Here is a 23,957-nt window from a genome sequence, read left to right on the forward strand (position 1 = left end):
CCACATAAGCTAAATTTAGTTTCTCCCTCCTGCCTTCCTTCTCTCCCTCCCTCCATCCTTCCCTCCCCCTTTCCCAGGCTAGTCTTGACTGGCTGAACTCCTATGACCCTTCTTTCTCTGGTTTTGGCATACCTGGGACTTCGGGTATGGATTTCTTCATTTGAACAAATTCTGGAGTAGATATGCAATCATACTTCCAGAGCCTCTGCCCCATCACTCAAATATCATGTAGCTGATCACACACCACACACACACACACACACCCCACACATGCACACACACGCACTGTAGCAGCTCCCAAAGTGTGGGTATGGAGTTCTTATATACCTTGGATCTAGTTGAACAGACTTCTTACCATGAGGAAGAAGAAGCATCAGCTTCCTTTCGAGGCCTGAAACCCATAATGACCTGATAGATATGGTAGGGTCTGGGGCTCTCACAGTACATTCTCTCGTGTCTCAAAACACTCAGAATGTGGCAGAGAGAAACAAGCCTAGCATAGCTATTAAGTAATATTATTGTTGTATTTCTTGTACCCTGTGGATATTCGATGATTGCATACAATTTTACCCTTAAATAGCAAATATGCAGGCATGTTTGCTGGTGAATTTTATCTCAACTTACACAAGCTAGAGTCCCAGGGATGAATGTTTGATGTGCGAGGGCTATTTTACTGTGTGTAGTGCTGGGTTAGTGGTCCTGGGGTCTATAAGGAAGCAGGCTGTGGAAGCAATGAGGAACATGTCAGGAAGCAACGTTTCTCCATGGTCTCTGCACTAGTTCGTTCCTCCAGGTTCCTCCCTGACTTCCTTCAATGGCAGATTGTCACCCGGAAGTCCTCCAGGTTCCTCCCTGACTTCCTTCAATGGCAGATTGTCACCTGGAAGTCCTCCAGGTTCCTCCCTGACTTCCTTCAATGGCAGATTGTCACCCGGAAGTCCTCCAGGTTCCTCCCTGACTTCCTTCAATGGCAGATTGTCACCTGGAAGTCCTCCAGGTTCCTCCCTGACTTCCTTCAATGGCAGATTGTCACCCGGAAGTCCTCCAGGTTCCTCCCTGACTTCCTTCAATGGCAGATTGTCACCCGGAAGTCCTCCAGGTTCCTCCCTGACTTCCTTCAATGGCAGATTGTCACCTGGAAGTGTAAGGTGAACTTGTCCCTTTGCTCCCCTATTGGTTTTGGTCATGGTGTTTCATCACAGCAACAGAAACCCAAAGCATCACAATAACGAGAGGGAAATGGACAGCAAATATAACCGTGCAGCATAACCATGAAGAATATCCAAAAGAGGAACAGCATTTTGATGTAGAATGACCTCAGAGAAAAGAATAGTGCCCTGTGTTTTTAATTTTTTATCGCAGGGCTAAGGATCCCATGAACTTGTCCATGCTGGACAAGTCCTTCATTACTTAGCTGATACCCAGACCCTAGAGTTTTGAAACAGAGTATCACCATGTAGCTCAGTTTGCCAGCTAGTTTTTTTGTGGGACCTTGATACAAACTAGAGTCATCTGAGAGCAGGGAATCTCAGTTGAGAAAATGCCTCCATAAGATTGGCTGTGGGTAAACCTGAAGGGCATTTTCTTGATGATTGGTTTGAGAGGATTCAGTCCACTGTGGGCGAGGCCACCCCTTGGCTGGTGGTTCCGGGTTCTATAAGAAAGCAGGCCGTTGAGCAGATCATAAAGAGTGAGACAGTGCATTGCACCTCCCCAATCCCCCACCTACGGCCTTTGCATCAGCTTCTGCCTCCAGGTTCCCACCTTGTTTGAGTTCCTGCCTTGGATTCTCCCAGTGAACTCTGACCCAGGAAATGTAAGCCAAGTAAGAATTTCCTTCCCAAACTGCTTTTGGCCATGATGTTTACATCACACACTAGAAACCCTAACTAACATTTTCTCTTTCTTCTAAAGATACTAGTCCCTAGGTTAAGACCCATCCTTATCCAATGTTAAACTAGCAAAACTCTTACATTTGCAACAGGCAAATTTCCAAAGGAGGTTTCCAGGTAAACTATGGTTCTTAGAAGGACGTGTCACTCAGAGGCACTAAGCACTCAGGGGCACCGCCCTGTGCGTTCCCCACAGCAGCCCTATGAAGTCTATGTGGACATCTACCACAGTGCAGCATCAGGGACCTGAAGCCCACTCATACCATGGCCTACTCAGAAACACGAGCAGAGCACAGGATGCGGCTACAGTGGGGCCAAAGCACGGTGCCTACCCATCAGCTGTGTTCTGTGGCATGCTTGCTTAGGGACCTGGCATGTGACTGTTTCTAGAAAGGGTACCCATGGTCCCACAAAAGCATTTAGAAACTGATACCCACTTCAGTGCATATCTCCATACTATGACTCTATTTAGGACACAGCGAAGGCCAAGTAAGATTACTCAGCAATCATTCTAACTATTTGAGTTTACTTTGCTAAGTTGTGATCATGTATTTTCTTGGAGCATCCTTTGCAAGTTAGTTGATGATAAATAATCTCTTGCTTTCTAATCGATGAGGTTCATTTTTATTGCGAAAATATTTTCTTCAATGTTTACTAATTAGGGAACTAGAAATAACACGAAGGTACCAAGTTTTCCTATTGCCTTCTTATGGAATTTTTATCTTCCTTGGTTTTATTTAGCTAATCACAACAGCTTTACTTCATAAACTTTTATTCTTTAATGAACGCTAATAGCATTGTGTAAGGCATTGTTTTAAAATCATCATGAACACCAGTCCACACAATTTAAACTGTAAAATGTTGTAAAACTTAGAATTTTGAAGATCTATAATTTTTAATAGTATCCTTTAGTATCAATGTACACTTGAGATTTTAAATAAATAACACAGTAGTGGAAGAAGCGCTTATAAGTCATTTTTCCCTTTTTTACTTGATTTTCTGTAGTTTGGATTAAAATATTCCTTTGTTTATTTGGTTAGTTGGTTAGTTTTTGAGATATATAGACTCTGTATAGCTCAGGCTAGGCCTGAGCTAGCAAAGAGTAGCCTCGGTTTTGTAACATTTTACAGTAACCTACCCAGAGCTGGGGTCACAGGGTAAGAGTAACAGATTACTCTTGTGAGATGTCCTTATTGCTCCTGTTAGCTGATAAATGGGGCAATGTGGTCAGTTTGACCCAACAATCATCAGAGATGCAGGGAGCTGATGTAGATTTCACAGTCACAGCTTTTCTGGAAACGTGTCATCGGCTCTCGTTAACGTTTTTCAAGGGCTGGGCTGAGAGGAATGATTGATTGCCACTGAGAAATACAACCTTTTTCTCTAGCTGGAAATTCTGTAAGTCATCTTGAAACTGACTGTGTCAGCCGCCTGTCCATGGCAGGGAGCACACACAGCAGGCTGTGGTGCATATGCCTCTTACAGGGCTCTGAGTCATCTTCCCCACCAGGTAGGGAGAAGCAGGAGGCAGCTTCAGAGCCATATTGTGGCATATGATGTAACATGGGCTCAGCTGGAAAACACAATGAACATGCAACACTTGTTTTTAAAAGTAGCAAAAATCACCTTGCCTTCCAGGCTGAACAGAGGTAGAAGGTAGAGTAGAAGATAGCAGGTGAAATGTGGGTAGCTGAAGGCTAAATCAGCATTTATCTGTTTCTGCACAGTCCAAGAAGGCAACATTTGCTCTCATTACCTCCTAAGAACTCCACTTTAATGACGCACACATTATATTCTTGCATGCTTTTGTAACATATTCTGAAAATTCCTAATACAGCATCAAAATGACATCACAGGAGACATGTTTATGTACATGCCCTTAAGAACCCACAATGTCTGAAGAGGCAGTAGAGGAAGCCAGGCTGGGCTTCCAAAACCTTCTGTTCTACTAGAATCCACACATGCATGGTCTCTGTGACCACCATGACCAGCAGAGTAATGATCCACAGGAGGCAAGGAGGTGGTTTGGTTCAACATGATGAAGTAAGGTGTTGGTTCAGTCTTAAGGAGTAGGACAGCAAGTAGTTTATTTCAGGCATATTTTAGCACAGCGTAATCTGGTGAAAACATTCTGTTGACAATTAACTCAATGATATGTGCACAACAAAGCACAAAGTAAACAAGAGATTGGACAGGACTACATTGAAGCTCTTTGTAAAGTGCACATGATATCCTCCATAAAGATGGGTTTATAAAGCTCATGGTGTCTGGGGAGAGGGTCTAGTGTGGTCTAATCCACACAAAGAACATATAGGTCACCAGCCTATTAACCATATCCATGATGAATCCCTTCCTTTGAAGGGACAACTCTGTGTGTTTAACATTCCAGGTTCCCTAAGCAGAGAACTCCATACCTCCTCTACACACACACACACACACACACACACACACACACACACACACACACACACAAAGGGGGGGCAAGGACAGAGACAGAGAGAGACAGACAGAGAGACAGAGGGAGAGCAAGCCTATGCAAGTTTGTAGAAACTTTATGAAAGCTGAAAAACTCATGCACATACACATCTTAGACAGGAGCCATGAGCTATATGTGGCTCTCAGGCCCTTGAAATGTGGTTCATTTGGACCAGAGGCATTGCTCAGTGGAAAAATTTATATTTAACCTGGGCAAGAAAAAAGTGCATTTTATCAGCACTATGATGTAGTTAAATTATGGAATACATGCCAAATGTCTCTGACTGTTACAAAAAGAAAACTGAAATAAGTCTGACATCTTTTGGCTTCCTTTAATTGGTTAAGCTAATATTTATATACACAATTATTATTTTGAGTCCAGAGATTGCCATGTAACTGAGGGGGCACTTCACAATCTATCTATTTTGAGTTCCTGAATGTTAGGAGTACAGGTGTTCATCTCTCCTCCAGCTTATAACACACCTTATTAAAATCAGTGTCACTCATTTCTATTTCTTATTTAAAGATGGCTAGGACAATTTTTAAATGACATACCTAGTACAGTATCACACACATCGTGTCTCTGCAACATAGCACCAACTCTTGATACAGGTTCTGTCCCTAACACTGAGTTAACCTTTTATCCTCTGAGGAAAGGAAATATAGGACAGATAATTCTACTTTTCTGATTAAAGAAAGCTTGCATGGTCTTCCCCGGGAGGAAAAATGCTTTCTCGGTATCAGATCTCCCAAAGATCTATTTCTAGAGGCTCTGGAGTGGCTTTGAGCCTGTTTGGATGGAAGATGTAGAAGGATTACCACTCTTCAGATTGTCTATCAAAAAGCAAAAGAGTCTCAAAACATTTCATATCTAAAGATGGATCAGGAGAAGCCGAGACCCTGGAGTCCTAGCTATGCCTTCCTGTCTCCCATCTCCCTTAATCTCCAAGCAAATCCTACAAATGTCTCTGAGTCGTCATCGGACAGTGCGTTCAGTACAGCATTTTCTCATTCCTTCATCCACCATCTCCCCTGAGCACTCCATATAGCGTGAAGAGTCCTTTACGCAAAAATAGCTTCTGTCTGGATGTAGGATTCACACCTTCTCCTTCTAGTGGCTTAGTTTTTACCCCCCAAGCCCAGCGCCCTTGCGAGAAGGCCTTCCGGGGCCTCACGATCACTTGGTATCGCCTGCACAGTTCCTGAGCCAAGCTCTGTGTCTTTGCAGATCTGAACCCAGCAGCCCAGATCATGGCTCATCCGCCATTGAGCAAGACCTCGCGGCCCTGGATGCAGAAATGACTCAGAAGTTGATAGACTTGAAAGACAAGCAACAACAGCAGCTGCTTAATCTTCGGCAAGAGCAGTATTACAGTGAGAAGTACCAGAAGCGGGAGCACATTAAATTGGTAAGCCAGAAGGTGTGAACGATGTGTTTGTGCAGCTGCCGGGCTCTGCAGAGGAGCAAATGTTTGCTGCTCTCAGACAACTCACAGGACACAGTGAGAAGCGTACCGCCCCAGCGTGGAGAGGACAGAGGCTTCTCAGTGTCCAGTACACTAACACTCCTCCTCACGTTTGAGGAGTTCCTCTAATCCCTCCGTGGAGCTACGTTTCATTTTTTACCTTTCTGGATTATTTTTGAGCATCGATTAGTTTCAGAGCATCTTTGAGATGGCACAAGGGAGTAAAAAAAAAATCTCTCAAAGGTAAAGCATGGGCAGCAAGTAAATTTTCACTTCTACTTCTGGATCACTGAGATTTTTCAGGATCAGGCATGATGAAGCCGCATGCTTCTCATTGTCCTGTTTTTCCTTCAATGCCTCACGGCTACCTGTGAATCGAAGGGCACCCTCTTTGTTAGTGATGATGTTTGCCTGTCAAAATATTTTTCTCTTGGATAGCGAAATCCTTGATACTGTTTTTGATGCGTTCATAAATAATAGGAATATTTAACACACAGAAACACACAACGGGAATGTAGGAATGAAGTGCTAGCCCTGAAAACAAGCTAATGCCCAAAACAAAAGTATTGAACAAACAGCCTTGACCAAAAGGGCAGTGTACCGAGGAAATGCTTTCCTAGGATTATCCATCCTGTTGCTATGAGTCTGTCCATGTAAGGAATTCACTGTGTATGAAGAGACAGTCTAGAAAAGGAAGGAAATCTTGGCCAATTGTACGTCCAACAAGTGATTAAAACCTATAAAGAACTATACAATTTGAACCCCATGAAAAGGAGCCATCGAATCAGTACATGTACAATAGTTGAATAGACAGTTCTCCAAAGAAGAAAGACAAATGGCCAATAAAGGTACAAACATGTTCAATATCTTCAGCTGTCAAATTACGACTGCTTTGAGAGTCCATTTCACCCAGGTCAGAATGGCTAGAAACAGATGACAACAAATAACTAGTGAGGTTGTGAGACAGGACAAACTGTCACAAGTTGCTGTGGAAGGTAACCTAGTGTGGCCATTATGGGCATCAGTTACACAAGCCCTCAAAAAACCAAACTCAGCATTCCTGTATGACTCAACTACCCAAAGGAATCCTAACTCAACACATCTCAGAGATGACTGCTCATTCATTTTTATCTTGGCTCTATTCACAGCAGTCTGTAAATAGGAAATGGCCAAGATATTAGTCAGAAGAAGAAGAAGGAGGAGGAGGAGGAGGAGAAGGAGAAGGAGAAGGGGGAGGAGGAGGAGGAGGGGGAGGAGGAGAAGGAAGAGGGGGAGGGGGAGGAGAAGGAGGAGGGGGAGGGAGAGGAGGAGGAGGAGGAATGGCTAGAGAAAATGTAAATAACACCCAGAGAGTTATTTGGCATAGAGAAGAATTAAGTTATTTCACACGCAGGAAAATGGGTATAACTGGAGATTGTCAGGTTCAGTTAGATAATCCAGACTCCAAAAGACATAGAACATGTTCTCTCTCATGTATGATTTAATTATAAACATTTGACATGAAAAGAGAGCAGGGGCTCTAAATGGGGAAGGAATGGGAAAGGAGGGCAGGAGGAGAACAAGAAAAGTTAATGGAGAAAGAGGGAGAATAGCTCGTCTCTCTCATAGAAGCTAGGTTTGTGAATAAGCCATGCATGACTGTATGTATGTATGTATGTATGTATGTATGTATGTATATACATGTACACACAAACACATAAATACAATTCATGAACACAGGAACGATACTGTTTGGGAGGAAAGAAAGGATCAGCTAGAGGTAGAGAAGAAGGATGGGGGAAGGGAGGAGGATTGGCTATAGATAAGACACAGTGGGACATGTGACTGAAAATTTAACAATGAACCCCCTTGTTTTATGTGCTAACCTGAACTGTAAAAGAAAGCATACTGTGTGATAGGTGACTCGGTGTGAGGCTTTGGCCTTCATCCTGGATCCTTTATGACAATACAAAATTAAAAAGTCAGAATCACATGACTTACCTATCCAAAAATCATATTCTACTTGGCCTGTTATTCTCAACTTAAGGCATACATCAGGATCCTCTGGAAGGCTGGTTAAAACTCTGATTGAGGCCCTGTCATAAGTTCTAATTCAGCAGTCTTTCATAGAATGGGTTCTTAGTGACAATTCTGTCCCAGGAGCCCCTTTTGAGGACGTGGAACTTAAATTTATTTAAGATCCTAGAACTTAAATAAGTTCAAGGAAGTGTTTTTAACTTTAAGTGAGTTGCCTTGTGGGTAGACTAGTGAACTATAATGGGCCAGACAGGTAGCTTAACAGTTGAGAGCATTGACTGGTCTTCCAGAGGATCTGGGTTCTGTTCCCAGCGCCCACATCTGCTTGTAACTCCAGTTCTGGGGCAGCCAATGCCTTTTCTGTACTCTACTGGTACTGCCTGCATATGGTGTATAGACATATACTGAGGCACTGATACTCACGCATAAAAAATATAAATTATTATTTTTCCAAAAATTGAAGCAGTAAAAGAATACTTGAGAGGGCTGTGGGATAGAGGTGAAGGAGGGACTCCCTTGACAGATGCCAGAGGGCCAAAGTTAGCTTTAATAATAGATGACAACTGTCCTTCCAGATCCAACCACTACTATCTGATGTTCTCCAGTAAGTTATGGCTGGAACTCCAGACTATAACAATGAAGACACAGCTGTGTGTTGAATATCCACTGGTGGCCCACGTACTGCATGACTAAGTCAGTTACATGTTGAATATCCACTGGTGGCCCATGTACTGCATGACTAAGTCAGTTACAGGAATCACATTGGGTTTACTCTTCAGAGCACTCATTACCTTTCAGGATTTTTGTCTGCGCTCTTTCTATGTGGTGACTTTTCCAAGGTGTTATGACTAGAAAGTGGTACATCTGTGATTTGAACTTTGGCCATCTGCCTGTAGATTCTCTGCTTCCTAAATACAACACAGCCTCCTCTCCTGCTTCAGGTTGTAGGCCAATGTTTTGTGAAGGGCTTGCTTTGTGTTTCTTGCTTGTGCAAAGCATATATAGCCATGTATTTCTTTTTGATGGCTTGTTCTCTCTCTCTCTCTCTCTCTCTCTCTCTCTCTCTCTCTCTCTCTCTCTCTTTCTCCTCTAGGAACATTGTCTCACATATCACATAAATGCAAAATCATGACCAACCATCATCATAAGCAACACTCTAACTTTTAGCATCCCGAAAGGAAAAACTACTTTGCCCATTCAGCATGGAGGAGTGCAATGAGGAATGTAGAAAGCAGCTGAGTCCCCTTCCTGTGGGGTGGGAGGTATCAATGTTCTGGCAGAGGTGGGATGCTAGAACTTATGCCCGCTCCCTTCCACTGAAGGAAGGAAATACACACTTTGTAGAACTAATTTCTCATAAAAGATGAATCTGTATCCAGATCAACATGCCCTGGTCAGGTCAAATGTTAACCAACCCTCTCAAAATGCTCACTGGCTCACCACCGTGTTTGTGAGCCTGGAGTTCAGATAAACCACTTATGGAGGCCTTTGTTAAGAACGCTAAGACCCAGACTCCTTAGACTTGGAAGCTTACAGCTTATTGCAAGGCCATTTGGCTTCCACAGTTCACACTCCATCACTCTACTTCCAAAACGAATGCCAGACTTTTTTTTTCCAATTCCGAATGTAATACCTGGAGATTGGTTTGCCCGAGAATTTTTTGAGTGAAAGCTGGCTGAAAGTGACAGTTTTATCTTTGGCAGTGTGTCTGGATGATGAGTCACCTACCCAGGCTAAATCAGACAAATGCAAAGTGCAGGCCCCAGGTACAAGGGTGATGGGAAATTTAAAGAGAAGCTATTTCATTTCCTAAAATGCTTTAGGGTGAGAAGTGCATGGGTTGCAGTTTTTGCATTTCAGAGACTAAGAGGCAACGATGTCAATAAACTCCTAACCAAAAGTCCACTGAAAATAGTAACATCAGCCCAATATTCTGATAGATGATAGACAAAAATAAGTAAAATGCACTTGAGGAGTACGTGACATAGAATTTTAACAGTCATATTAATTTTAATATGAAATCAGTCATAAAGACATCAGTAAGCTGACAGAAATGCGAAGCTGTGGCAACAATGTACTAAATCTGTAAACGGTTAAACGCTTCTGAAGCCATTGTTCATATTAACACAGGAGACAGGCAATACACACAGTTTGCACAGACGGTAGCTTCTGAGGTTTTGAACCTGTTTGTTCAACACGCAGAGTGCAGGGCCCATCCCAGATCTGCTATATCATGTTTTGTGTTTCAGCTGAGTCCTGGGTGACCCGGCATTCACTCAAGTCAAGGAAGCATGATAAACACCTGTCTGTGTTCAAGATTAGTACATTTTAGAACCCGCCTAAAGTTCCCTTTAATTAAAATGGGAAGTACTGTACCCTTCACAACTTGATCAGTGAGCTAGACAGATGACATCTGTCTGTCATGGCAGAGTATGTCCCTGCAGGGCTTGCCTGCCTGTGTTCACAGTAGAAGGAAGTCTTGCTCTAGTATGGAGGTGTGAAAACACAGAGGGAGCCCACTACCACCACCCACTCACGTTTGTGAGCCCCAGCACTTCTCCAGGGAAAGCCTGAGTGCTTACACTACCGAACGAAGGACTCTGGTTCCCAGTATGGAACAGAAGCTTCATCCAATAGCATCTTATGCACCCGGGCCATGAAGGAAGCCTTGTGTTTTCTTTATGCTATTTGGATAAGATCTTAACTTCAAAAACTTATTTTTATTTTATTCATGCGTCTCTATGAGAGTATACTCTGTGTGTGTGTGTGTGTGTGTGTGTGTGTGTGTGTGTGTGTGTGTCCCCATGAAGACCCAAAGAGGACATTCTATTTCTTGGAGCTGAGGTTATTGGCAGTTGGGAACCACCTGTTATACAAACTGAGAACTACATTACTGTTCCACAGACCTGGATGGTCTAGAACTTTCTATGTAGACCAGGTTGGCCTCCAACCCTCAAAGATTCACCTTCCCTTGCCTCCTGAGTACTAGGCTTAAAGTTGTGTACCACATCACTGGTGAGGTTTACTTTTAAAAGTCACTAGTAAGCAATAACTATCGATAGGAGTTCCACATTATAATCTCCAGTAACCGTCAATGGTTAGCCCCATGTCACATTCAAAGCTAAAGCACGCACAGTCGAGGGGTAGGGGTTGCTAGGGTTTTGTGATAGTGTTGATAGGTTTGTATCTCAGTCACGATGCTTGGCCCCTGCTTTCCATTCTTACTCCTTCCTTTTCCTTTCAGTGCTGGGAACTGAATATGAGTCTCACAAATACTAGGCAAGCACTGGCCCACAACCCCAGCCCCTCACATACGCTCTGCTCATCCATTGCTTCTCCCTTTCGTCTTAACTTTGTATACATCCTCGTGTCTGTCATACCAGCAGCTATTCTAAGACAAATCAACATTAGCCCACACAGCCCTCTGTCCTCCAATTCCTGTCAATCCCAAAGGATCAAAAGATGCATTTTCAACCCAGAGCTCTGAGTGATTGTCACCAGCTATGAGTAGAACAGCTTGTAGGCTGTGATGATGATACAGGAGTTAGAGTCAAATACCCTCTCACAGATCACTGCTGCCCACTGAGTAGCTAGCTGTGTGACCACTGAATTAATCTGTTTAATGAAGAGGAGAGTGATTATCAGTTCATTAGACTGCAGGGAACAGTAAGAAAAGCATGCATAGAATACTGCTGAAGTAAACAACTTTATTTTGTGTGATATATGAATTGGCTCCGAAGTCTGTACTTCAAACACAATTGTGTTGTCATTATTGACTTCCTGGTGCAGCTGACGAGAACTCACTCTCTTCCTTTTGATGATTTGGACTGGCTCTGTGCTCCAGCTTGCTGTGAGGCTCTTGAACCTTCCCCGTCTGTGGCCCTGCCTAAGATACACACACCAGAAATAATTACAGGGTGGGTGTTCACCATTGTTTGCTGGGGTCCTGTTACCTGTTTTTTCCTTTTATTTTCTGACTTTCGCACAGAATCTTTTTTTTCTCAAAAACTAAGTCATTTATCTTTCCTTAAAATGCTGCAATTTTTACCAGAAAATAAATGACAAATAATTAAAAGATTTTAATAGCAGAACAATAAATGAAGCAATTGTCAAAATGCTTTATTTTGTCACTTTTCCTATCATTCCAAAATGGAGTTGAACACACACACACACGCACACACACACACGCACACACACACACGCACACACACACACACGCACACTATAAATCCATAGACTGCTCACAACTTGCTCCTTTTATTTAGCACTTGGCCATCAGTGATATTTTATATCATATTTTAATGGTGTTTATCAATTGTGAATTATTTATGGCTGTGAACAGACACTATGACCAAGACAACTCTTATAAGGATACAATTTAATTGGGGCTGGCTTACAGGTTCAAAGGTTCAGTCCCTTATCATCAAGGTGGGAGCATCCAGGCAGGCATGGTGCAGGAGGAGCTAAGAGTTCAACATCTTTTTTTTTTTTCTGTTCTTTCTTTTATTTTTTTTTTACTATATTTTTTCTTGGATATTTTTTATTTACATTTCTTTTTTTACTTTTTTTTTTTGAGAGGTCAACATCTTTATATGAAGGCTGCTAGGAAAAGTGGCTTCCAGGCCACTAGAACAAGGGTATTAAAGCCCCCACCCATGGTGACACACCTACTCCAGCAAAGACACACCTCCTAGTGGTGCCATGCCCTAGACCCAGCATACACAAACCACCACAAAGCCACGGTGCTAAGTAACATATCAACCCCTAGAAAGATTTTATCAACATGCCTTATCACCAGCATGGTCTGAAGTCTGTGCCTTTGCCATGAAAGAGTTTATCTTTGTTTGGTGGTGTTTTTGTTTTTTCTTTCCAGTGCAAAACATGGGACGTAATGTTTACTTCAGAATATGTAACTTTACTTATGAGCATGGATGGTCATATTTCTGGATGGATACTGGCCAGCCACTCAGATTACTCTTTTTTACAAACTGCCTGTTTCTATCCATCCCTACTTTACTTTTGAGAGTGCAGTTTGCCACTGGATTTTCCCTAATTATTTTAAGAAACTGTACAAGTGTGGAGTACATACATACTAACACCATCTAGAGCTATAGGAATGGGGTGCTTTCTCTGCCCATGAAAGAACTAAAAGGCACAAGTACGTGCTTTGGCAAGTCTTGGTGGAGCCACCATATGGCATTGGGGAAATTAGGATCCCCTATTGGGGTTCCCAGTCTCAGTAGTAAAAGAATTTAAGAATGAACATGAATGGAAATTCAGGGACAACTCACCCTTAATGTTCAAAGGGACATTTCAGGCAAGAAAACTTCAAATTCCTTATCATGGAGGAGGAAAATGGAAAGTGTAAGACAAAAAGCCTGGTTATTTGAAATTAGCTACATGGAGGTCAGCCACAGGCCATAGGACAGCCACATTGCAGTAGGGGATCCTATGAGTTGGGAAGCCTGAAGTACCAGGAAGTTTAATAACCTGCTTAGGCTCCAGCAGCACCCGAATCTTTCTGAGCCAAGGCTCAGAAAATTAGTGCAGACCTGGCTGGACCTCCTGAAGGCCCCAAGGCACTGGGCAAGGAGAAAGGAAATTTGGGAAGGAAAAACTTAGTGTCTTAAACTGAACCTACCTTCCTAGGAGCAGTCCCTTAGCCAGGTTCTTTAAGTCAAATCTAATAGAATTAGCTCCTTTTCGTTTCTATGTAGAAACTAGAATATATGTTTGTTTTTATTAATATAACTACATATTATATTATATTATATACATTTTAAATATACACTCATAAATAGTAATGTAAGTAATATAAATGTATAAATAAGAATATCTTTTTATTTAAACATTTTCATGCAATATAGTATAATTATATTCTTTTCCCTCATTTAACTCCTTCCAGATTCTCCCCACCTCCCTATGCACCCAGCTTTCTTTCACAAAACACACACATACACTCCAAAAAAAAAGCAAAAATCAAAACAAATCAACAAACAACCCAGTAAGAAAAAGAAAAAACGAGACAAAACACAAAGTGCACACACAAGAAAATGGAGTTTGTTTTGTTTGGCCCAACTACTCACAGGTGTGGACTGCTCCCTTGCTTTTCCCGGAAGTTACTGAATACGAAAGACTTCCGGAGTAGGGGCAGGGCTTTGCGTCTACTTCCCCCTTTCAGTGCAGGGGTTTGGTCTGGTTTGAACCTGTATACGTCTTGTGCGTGCTGTCCCAGTCTGTAAGTTTGTCTTCTATACATGAGTCCTTTTGTATCAAGGGGACACTGTTTCTCCACCATTTAATCCTTCTATTCCAGTTTCCTGTTATCTCTTTATAACACTGTACTATTTGTCCTTCCTTGGATGATCCCCTCTTCCCCCACTGGTTCCTTACTATCACCTAACCTCTATGGAAACTTTCTTTTTTTTTTTTTTTTACTTTTTTTTTATTAACTTGAGTATTTCTTATATACATTTCGAGTGTTATTCCCTTTTCCGGTTTCCGGGCAAACATCCCCCTCCCCCCTCCCCTTCCTTATGGGTGTTCCCCTCCCAACCCTCCCCCCCATTGCCGCCCTCCCCCAAACAGTCTAGTTCACTGGGGGTTCAGTCTTAGCAGGACCCAGGGCTTCCCCTTCCACTGGTGCTCTTACTAGGATATTCATTGCTACCTATGGGGTCAGAGTCCAGGGTCAGTCCATATATAGTCTTTGGGTAGTGGCTTAGTCCCTGGAAGCTCTGGTTGCTTGGTATTGTTGTACTTTTGGGGTCTCGAGCCCCTTCAAGCTCTTCCAGTTCTTTCTCTGATTCCTTCAACGGGGGTCCTATTCTCAGTTCAGTGGTTTGCTGCTGGCATTCGCCTCTGTATTTGCAGTATTCTGGCTGTGTCTCTTAGGAGCGATCTACATCCGGCTCCTGTCAGCCTGCACTTCTTTGCTTCATCCATCTTGTCTAATTGGGTGGCTGTATATGTATGGGCCGCATGTGGGGCAGGCTCTGAATGGGTGTTCCTTCTGTCTCTGTTTTAATCTTTGCCTCTCCCTTCCCTGCCAAGGGTATTCTTGTTCCCCTTTTAAAGAAGGAGTGAAGCATTCACATTTTGATCATCCGTCTTGAGTTTCATTTGTTCTAGGCATCTAGGGTAATTCAAGCATTTGGGCTAATAGCCACTTATCAATGAGTGCATACCATGTGTGTCTTTCTGTGATTGGGTTAGCTCACTCAGGATGATATTTTCCAGTTCCAACCATTTGCCTACGAATTTCATAAAGTCTTTGTTTTTGATAGCTGAGTAATATTCCATTGTGTAGATGTACCACATTTTCTGTATCCATTCCTCTGTTGAAGGGCATCTGGGTTCTTTCCAGCTTCTGGCTATTATAAATAAGGCTCTGATGAACATAGTGCAGCACGTGTCTTTTTTATATGTTGGGGCATCTTTTGGGTATATGGCCAAGAGAGGTATAGCTGGATCCTCAGGCAGTTCAATGTCCAATTTTCTGAGGAACCTCCAGACTGATTTCCAGAATGGGTGTACCAGTCTGCAACCCCACCAACAATGGAGGAGTGTTCCTTTTTCTCCACATTCTCTCCAGCATCTGCTGTCAACTGAGTTTTTGATCTTAGCCATTCTCACTGGTGTGAGGTGAAATCTCAGGGTTGTTTTGATTTGCATTTCCCTTATGACTAAAGATGTTGAACATTTCTTTAGGTGTTTCTCAGCCATTCGGCATTCCTCAGCTGTGAATTCTTTGTTTAGCTCTGAACCCCATTTTTAATAGGGTTATTTGTCTCCCTGCGTTCTAACTTCTTGAGTTCTTTGTATATTTTGGATATAAGGCCTCTATCTGTTGCAGGATTGGTAAAGATCTTTTCCCAATCTGTTGGTTGCCGATTTGTCCTAACCAAAGTGTCCTTTGCCTTACAGAAGCTTTGCAGTTTTATGAGATCCCATTTGTCGATTCTTGATCTTAGAGCATAAGCCATTGGTGTTTTGTTCAGGAAATTTTTTCCAGTGCCCATGTGTTCCAGATGCTTCCCTAGTTTTTCTTCTATTAGTTTGAGTGTGTCTGGTTCGATGTGGAGGTCCTTGATCCACTTGGACTTAAGCTTTGTACAGGGTGATAAGCATGGATCGATCTGCATTCTTCTACATGTTGACCTCCAGTTGAACCAGCACCATTTGCTGAAAATGCTATCTTTTTTCCATTGGATGGTTTTGGCTCCTTTGTCAAAAATCAAGTGCCCATAGGTGTGTGGGTTCATTTCTGGGTCCTCAATTCTGTTCCATTTTTCTATCTTTCTGTCTCTGTACCAATACCACGCAGTTTTTATCACTATTGCTCTGTAATACTGCTTGAGTTCAGGGATAGTGATTCCCCCTGAAGTCCTTTTTTGTTGAGGATAGTTTTAGCTATCCTGGGTTTTTTGTTATTCCAGATGAATTTGCAAATTGTTCTGTCTAACTCTTTGAAGAATTGGATTGGTATTTTGATGGGCATTGCATTGAATCTGTAGATTGCTTTTGGTAAAATGGCCATTTTTACTATATTAATCCTGCCAATCCATGAGCATGGGAGATCTTTCCATCATCTGAGGTCTTCTTCAATTTCTTTCTTCAGAGTCTTGAAGTTCTTATTGTACAAATCTTTTACTTGCTTGGTTAAAGTCACATCGAGGTACTTTATATTATTTGGGTCTATTATGAAGGGTGTCGTTTCCCTAATTTCTTTCTCGGCTGCTTTCTCTTTTGTGTAGAGGAAGGCTACTGATTTATTTGAGTTAATTTTATACCCAGCCACTTTGCTGAAGTTGTTTATCAGCTTTAGTAGTTCTCTGGTGGAACTTTTGGGATCACTTAAATATACTATCATGTCATCTGCAAATAGTGATATTTTGACTTCTTCTTTTCTGATCTGTATCCCCTTGACCTCCTTTTGTTGTCTGATTGCTCTGGCTAGAACTTCAAGAACTATATTGAATAAGTAGGGAGAGAGTGGGCAGCCTTGTCTAGTCCCTGATTTTAGTGGGATTGCTTCAAGTTTCTCTCCATTTAGTTTAATGTTAGCAACTGGTTTGCTGTATATGGCTTTTACTATGTTTAGGTATGGGCCTTGAATTCCTATTCTTTCCAGGACTTTTATCATGAAGGGGTGTTGAATTTTGTCAAATGCTTTCTCAGCATCTAATGAAATGATCATGTGGTTCTGTTCTTTCAGTTTGTTTATATAATGGATCACGTTGATGGTTTTCCCTATATTAAACCATCCCTGCATGCCTGGGATGAAGCCTACTTGATCATGGTCGATGATTGTTTTGATGTGCTGTTGGATTCGGTTTGCCAGAATTTTATTGAGTATTTTTGCATCGATATTCATAAGGGAAATTGGTCCGAAGTTCTCTTTCTTTGTTGCGTCTTTGTGTGGTTTAGGTATAAGAGTAATTGTGGCTTCATAGAAGGAATTCAGTAGTGCACCATCTGTTTCAATTTTGTGGAATAGTTTGGATAATATTGGTATGAGGTCTTCTATGAAGGTCTGATAGAATTCTGCACTAAACCCGTCTGGACCTGGGCTCTTTTTGGTTGGGAGACCTTTAATGACTGCTTCTATTTCCTTAGGAGTTATGGGGTTGTTTAACTGGTTTATCTGTTCCTGATTTAACTTCGGTACCTGGTATCTGTCTAGGAAATTGTCCATTTCCTGCAGATTTTCAAGTTTTGTTGAATATAGGCTTTTATAGTAAGATCTGATGATTTTTTGAATTTCCTCTGAATCTGTAATTATGTCTCCCTTTTCATTTCTGATTTTGTTAATTTGGACGCACTCTCTGTGTCCTCTCGTTAGTATGGCTAAGGGTTTGTCTATCTTGTTGATTTTTTCAAAGAACCAACTTTTGGTTCTGTTGATTCTTTCTATGGTCCTTTTTGTTTCTACTTGGTTGATTTCAGCTCTGAGTTTGATTATTTCCTGCCTTCTACTCATCCTGGGTGTATTTGCTTCTTTTTGTTCTAGAGCTTTTAGGTGTGCTGTAAAGCTGCTGACATATGTTCTTTCCTGTTTCTTTCTGCAGGCACTCAGTGCTATGAGTTTTCCTCTTAGCACAGCTTTCATTGTGTCCCATAAGTTTGGGTATGTTGTACCTTCATTTTCATTAAATTCTAAAAAGTCTTTAATTTCTTTCTTTATTTCTTCCTTGACCAGGTTATCATTGAGTAGAGCATTGTTCAATATGTGGGCATTCTTCCCTTATTATTATTGAAGACCAGTTTTAGGCCGTGGTGGTCTGATAGCACTCATGGGATTATTTCTTTCTTTCTGTACCTGTTGAGGCCCATTTTTTTGACGAATTATATGGTCAATTTTGGAGAAAGTACCATGAGGAGCTGAGAAGAAGGTATATCCTTTTGCTTTAGGATAGAATGTTCTATAAATATCTGTTAAGTCCATTTGGCTCATGACTTCTCTTAGTCTGTCTACGTCTCTGTTTAATTTCTGTTTCCATGATCTGTCCATTGATGAGAGTGGGGTGTTGAAATCTCCTACTATTATTGTGTGAGGTGCAATGTGTGTTTTGAGCTTTAGTAAGGTTTCTTTTACGTATGTAGGAGCCCTTGTATTTGGGGCATAGATATTTAGGATTGAGAGTTCATCTTGGTGGATTTTTCCTTTGATGAATATGAAGTGTCCTTCCTTATCTTTTTTGATGAATTTTAGTTGAAAATTGATTTTATTTGATATTAGAATGGCTACTCCAGCTTGCTTCTTCCGACCATTTGCTTGGAAAGTTGTTTTCCAGCCTTTCACTCTGAGGTAGTGTCTGTCTTTGTCTCTGAGGTGTGTTTCCTGTAGGCACCAGAATGCAGGGTCCTCGTTGCGTATCCAGTATGTCTTTTTATTGGGGAGTTGAGGCCATTGATGTTGAGAGATATTAAGGAATAGTGATTATTGCTTCCTGTTATATTCATATTTGGATGTGAGGTTATGTTTGTGTGCTTTTCTTCTCTTTGTTTTGTTGTCAAGACGATTAGTTTCTTGCTTCTTCAAGGGTATAGCTTGCCTCCTTATCTTGTGCTTTACCATTTATTATCCTTTGTAATGCTGGATTTGTAGAAAGATATTGTGTAAATTTGTTTTTGTCATGGAATATCTTGGTTTCTCCATCTATGTTAATTGAGAGTTTTTGCAGGATACAGTAACCTGGGCTGGCATTTGTGTTCTCTTAGGGTCTGTATGACATTAGTCCAGGATCTTCTGGCCTTCATAGTTTCTGGCGAAAAGTCTGGTGTGATTCTGATAGGTCTGCCTTTATATGTTACTTGACCTTTTTCCCTTGCTGCTTTTAATATTCTTTCTTCATTTTGTCCGTTTGGTGTTTTGACAATTATGTGACGGGAGGTGTTTCTTTTCTGGTCCAATCTATTTGGAGTTCTGTAGGCTTCTTGTATGCCTATGGGTATCTCTTTTTTTAGGTTAGGGAAGTTTTCTTCTATGATTTTGTTAAAGATATTTACTGGTCCTTTGAGCTGGGAGTCTTCACTCTCTTCTATACCTATTATCCATAGGTTTGATCTTCTCATTGAGTCCTGGATTTCCTGTATGTTTTGGACCAGTAGTTTTTTCCGCTTTACGTTATCTTTGACAGTTGAGTCAATGATTTCTATGGAATCTTCTGCTCCTGAGATTCTCTCTTCCATCTCTTGTATTCTGTTGGTGAAGCTTGTATCTACAGCTCCTTGTCTCTTCTTTTGGTTTTCTATATCCAGGGTTATTTCCATGTGTTCTTTCTTGATTTCTTCTATTTCCATTTTTAATTCCTTCAACTGTTTGATTGTGTTTTCCTGGAATTCTTTCAGGGATTTTTGTGATTCCTCTCTGTAGGCTTCTACTTGTTTATTAATGTTTTCCTGTGTTTCTCTAAGGGAGTTCTTCACGTCTTTCTTAAAGTCCTCCAGCATCATGATCAAATATGATTTTAAATCTAGGTCTTGCTTTTCTGGTGTGTTTGGATATTCAGTGTTTGGTTTGGTGGGAGAATTGGGCTCCGATGGTGCCATGTAGTCTTGGTTTCTGTTGCTTGGGTTCCTGCGCTTGCCTCTCGCCATCAGATTATCTCTAGTGTTACTTTGTTCTGCTATTTCTGACAGTGGCTAGACTGTCCTATAAGCCTGTGTGTCAGGAGTGCTGTAGACCTGTTTTCCTGTTTTCTTTCAGCCAGTTATGGGAACAGAGTGTTCTGCTTTCGGGCGTGTAGTTTTTCCTCTCTACAGGTCTTCAGCTGTTCCTGTGGGTCTGTGTCTTGAGTTCATCAGGCAGGTCACTTGCAGCAGAAAAGTTGGTCTTACCTGTGGTCCCGAGCCTCAAGTTCGCTCGCGGGGTGCTGCCCACGAGCTCTCTGTGGCGGCAGCAACCAGGAAGATCTGCGCTGCCCTTTCCGGGAGCTTTAGTGCACCAGGGTTCCAGATGGTGTTTGGTGTTTTCCTCTGGCGTCCGAGATGTGTGCAGAGTGCAGTCTCTTCTGGTTTCCCAGGCGTGTCTGCCTCTCTGAAGGTTTAGCTCTCCCTCCCACGGGATTTGGGTGCAGAGAACTGTTTATCCAGTCTGTTCCTTCAGATTATGGCGGTGTCTCAGGCGCAGCGGTCCTCCTGCTCCCTCCCTCCCTCCCCCTCTCTTTCTTTCTCTCTTTCTTTCTTTCTTTCACACACAATGTATATTGTCTTGATTTAATTTAGTGGTGCTAATGACTATTTAGTAATGATTAAAGAAAACATAGATGAACAACAAAACCCAAGACCCGTCAGAGAACAGCAGAGGAGGGCACAGGAGCAGAGGTCGTATACAGTTTCCTCTTGGGCCAGGGATGTGGCAGTGTTGGTGGTCTCTTCCGCTCTGCAGCCTCAGGAGTGCCCACCTGACCAGGCTGTGAGGTCTCTCTCCCACGGGGTCTGGGAGCAGAGAGCTGCTGCAGGCCGGGATCCGCAGGTTTGGGACTCCCGGTAAACACAGGAAGTGCCCGGTCCTAGAGGAATTCTGCCTCTGTGTGTCCTGAGTTCACAAGGCAGGTCTCTTGCAGCAAAAAAGTTGGTCTTACCTGTGGTCCCGAGGCTCAAGTTCGCTCGCAGGGTGCTGCCCACGAGCTCTCTGCGGCGGCAGCCTATGGAAACTTTCTTAAGAGTTCTTTTTTATCATGTTGTTTAAGTCAAGTCATAGGACTTGTCAAATGTTAGAGATCTAGACTCTTTGATTCGAGCAGGTATAAGTCACAGTGCAAAGTATGAGTGCAGGAAAAGGCATAGATTTGGAGCTAAATTTAGCAAAAAGATCAGTCTGTGTACATCCCTTATAGTTCTCATGTGAGATTTAATAGATCAATTCATGGAAACATAACCAAGTGACTAGAGTATGGTGATAATCCTTTACCAAAGATATCAGCACGGGATTGAGGGAAGGCACCATGGCTTATGTTCTCACACATGTAACTTTTGATAAAACTACTTCACCTCCTTGGTATCTGTATCTCTATTTCTAAAACAAGAAATGTATAGAAAAATTCTTAGAAAGTCTCCTTTCCCTTGGATGTTAGTCTCCTATAGCCTGTAGGATGATTCGCCTGCCAGAGATATTAAAATAAAAATTAGGATGTCTAGTTTAAAGTAACAGAATTTTAAACCTTGGTCTTTCTTTCTTCCTTCCTCTCTTTCTTTCTTTCTTTCTTTCTTTCTTTCTTTCTTTCTTCCTCCCTTCCTTCCTCCCTTCTTCCCTCCCTCCCTCCCCCTCTCTTTCTTTCTCTCTTTCTTTCTTTCTTTCACACACAATGTATATTGTCTTGATTTAATTTAGTGGTGCTAATGACTATTTAGTAATGATTAAAGAAAACATAGATGAACAACAAAACCCAAGACCCGTCAGAGAACAGCTTTGGTTTGTGTCAACATGAAGCAGCTTGGGGAGAAAGATATTCTGATATAAGAAAAATTCTTAAATAGGATCCACATGACTGGCCCTTAGCATAAACACCCGGGAATTGCAAGAATCACTGCATTTCATCTGACAAATGATATACTTTGTATTTAGGGGGAATAAAAGGCAGACATGATACTTATCCTCAGGGGCAGGTCTTCTGGGCCTGCCTCCCAAATGGACCAAAAAACCCATGATTTATAAGCAAGTTACAAACAAGACAAATGTTATCTCCTTTGGTCAGGCCTGCAATGCTAATTAGCTAAAAACCCCTATTTACAATGATGGTTATTTCAAGCAATTAGTATGTATTCATTTATTCTGAAGTGGCCACTGTGGCTTTCAGAGTCAGAAGGCCTAAAGAGCTGCAGCGACACAACTCATCATGTGCCACTTAGGCTGCAAAATAGGCCGTAGCTGCTGCACCAGACTTACCGATTTGTAAAAAGGTGTTCAAGTATTGTTAGCTATAGCCTCATGGAAGGAGAGCATCATTTAAGGAAGCATATTATAGTGTTCCAGTCCTGTCTCCCTATAGATAATCATGGCACTTGTTGTGATATAAATCCAGAGTGAAGAAGTTGAATGAAATTATTTACAACGTATAAGGATGCTGGCCAGACTTTCAAGAGTATTTTGTTACTTCTGGAATAAAGGAAATTTCATCTAAGAATCATATGAATATTTAAGTCCAACTATTTAGGTCTCGTCTGGTGTTCGAGTACTTTCTTGTCATGTATGAGTTCCTGGTTCTGATCCTGAGAACTCTGATAAACATATAGCACCAAAACATTTAGGGTCAAGTGAGTAGGTATAAATTATCTTTAATTGTGGAAAATAAAAATGAATCCTAGTTGCATGTGAATGAAAGACTGTTTTAAACAGTCAACCAAGATGGCTACCTTTTTACCCAAAACTTTCTTCTTTGGAGAAAGTCAGCTCTCTGTAGAGAGTGTCCCCTTTCCTCACAGTCAGACTGTCTGTGATGCCTTAGATGTTCAGCAAGGAGCTGCTGAATGCAGAAATGAAGACTTTAACTTCAGTGGTCAAGACTCCCCAGAGTAAACATCTACCATGTCTTTAAACTCTCAGGGTTGTGTTTCATCTTTGGATCACTAAATAATCAACATTCATTGTACATGCCTTCTTTGTAGAAGTTGAGCAGTTCATGGTGGAAACTCAGTAGAGTGGCTTTGGCACTCGCCAGGAATTAATGAGAGGGACAAAGGAGAGGAACTATGCGTGAGTTGATCTAACACTGGCATTTGTCTATCTCCCAAAGTCATCCCTTTCAGAAGAGACTGCAAATTTCTGTGCACACATCTTTTATCCTCTTTGACTTAACATCATACTCATCTGTGGGAAAAAAAGTTCCAGTGACTAAGCCAATTGAAATTTAGTTCAGAGTTAAAAACAAGCGTGAAATTCTATTCTCTGGGGCTTTAGAACTTTTGTTTATTTGTTTTGGTTTTGGTTTTTGATTCTTTAAATTGTTCAGACATTTAACTAGGGAATTGTCATGAATAGTAAACAAAGTAAAAAATGCATTTGTTTGAGAAAAGAGAAATTAGATCAACAGTTAAAATTAAACATCATGTGTATAATTCCAGATTACCATATGGAATATTGGTTCATTTCCTAGGAACTCTAAATCTTTTTTCTGCTGTTACTTTAATTGTTTGTCCCTGGAGAAGCTTGTAGCTAACAGTTAACTCCAAAAGTTAATCTCCTCTTCTTCTAGGTTTGTTAACAATGCTTCCATTACTATGAAAACCATTCTTCTGAGTCATGCATTCACATCTCATACAGTGAAAACTTTGAACCAAAACTCAAGTTTTTTCACCTTATTTTGGGAACAATGGAGACTTTTAGTTTTGTTTTTGTTTTTGTTTGGGGGGGTTGTTTGGTTGATTTGTTTTGGTTTTATTTTGTTTTTTGTTCGCTGGTTGTTGTTTTTCAAGTTGCTCCAGATTGCAAGAGTTAGAAAGAAGTGCTGGACTAACTTGAGCATTAATATATTCTAGAAAAAATAAACAGGATAGAATCATGTATTAAAAAAAGTACTGTGGGGGTTGGGGATTTAGCTCAGTGGTAGAGCGCTTGCCTAGCAAGTGCAAGGCCCTGGGTTCGGTCCCCAGCTCCAAAAAAAAA

General features: G+C 41.5%; 1 protein-coding gene across 2 annotated transcripts in view; it reads left to right on the plus strand.

Moving 5' to 3' along the window:
- Positions 1-23,957, plus strand: part of Plcb1 (phospholipase C beta 1) — a 711,278-nt gene that overhangs the window by 596,302 nt on the left and 91,019 nt on the right. For both annotated transcript variants that reach the window (NM_001077641.2, XM_017591467.3), the window contains exon 27: positions 5,596-5,776. In NM_001077641.2, coding sequence (NP_001071109.1) covers positions 5,596-5,776 — 181 coding nt within the window. The remainder of the gene's footprint in view (positions 1-5,595; positions 5,777-23,957) is intronic.

The sequence above is a fragment of the Rattus norvegicus genome, chromosome 3, assembly GCF_036323735.1.
Source record: "Rattus norvegicus strain BN/NHsdMcwi chromosome 3, GRCr8, whole genome shotgun sequence".
Lineage (NCBI taxonomy): Eukaryota > Metazoa > Chordata > Mammalia > Rodentia > Muridae > Rattus > Rattus norvegicus.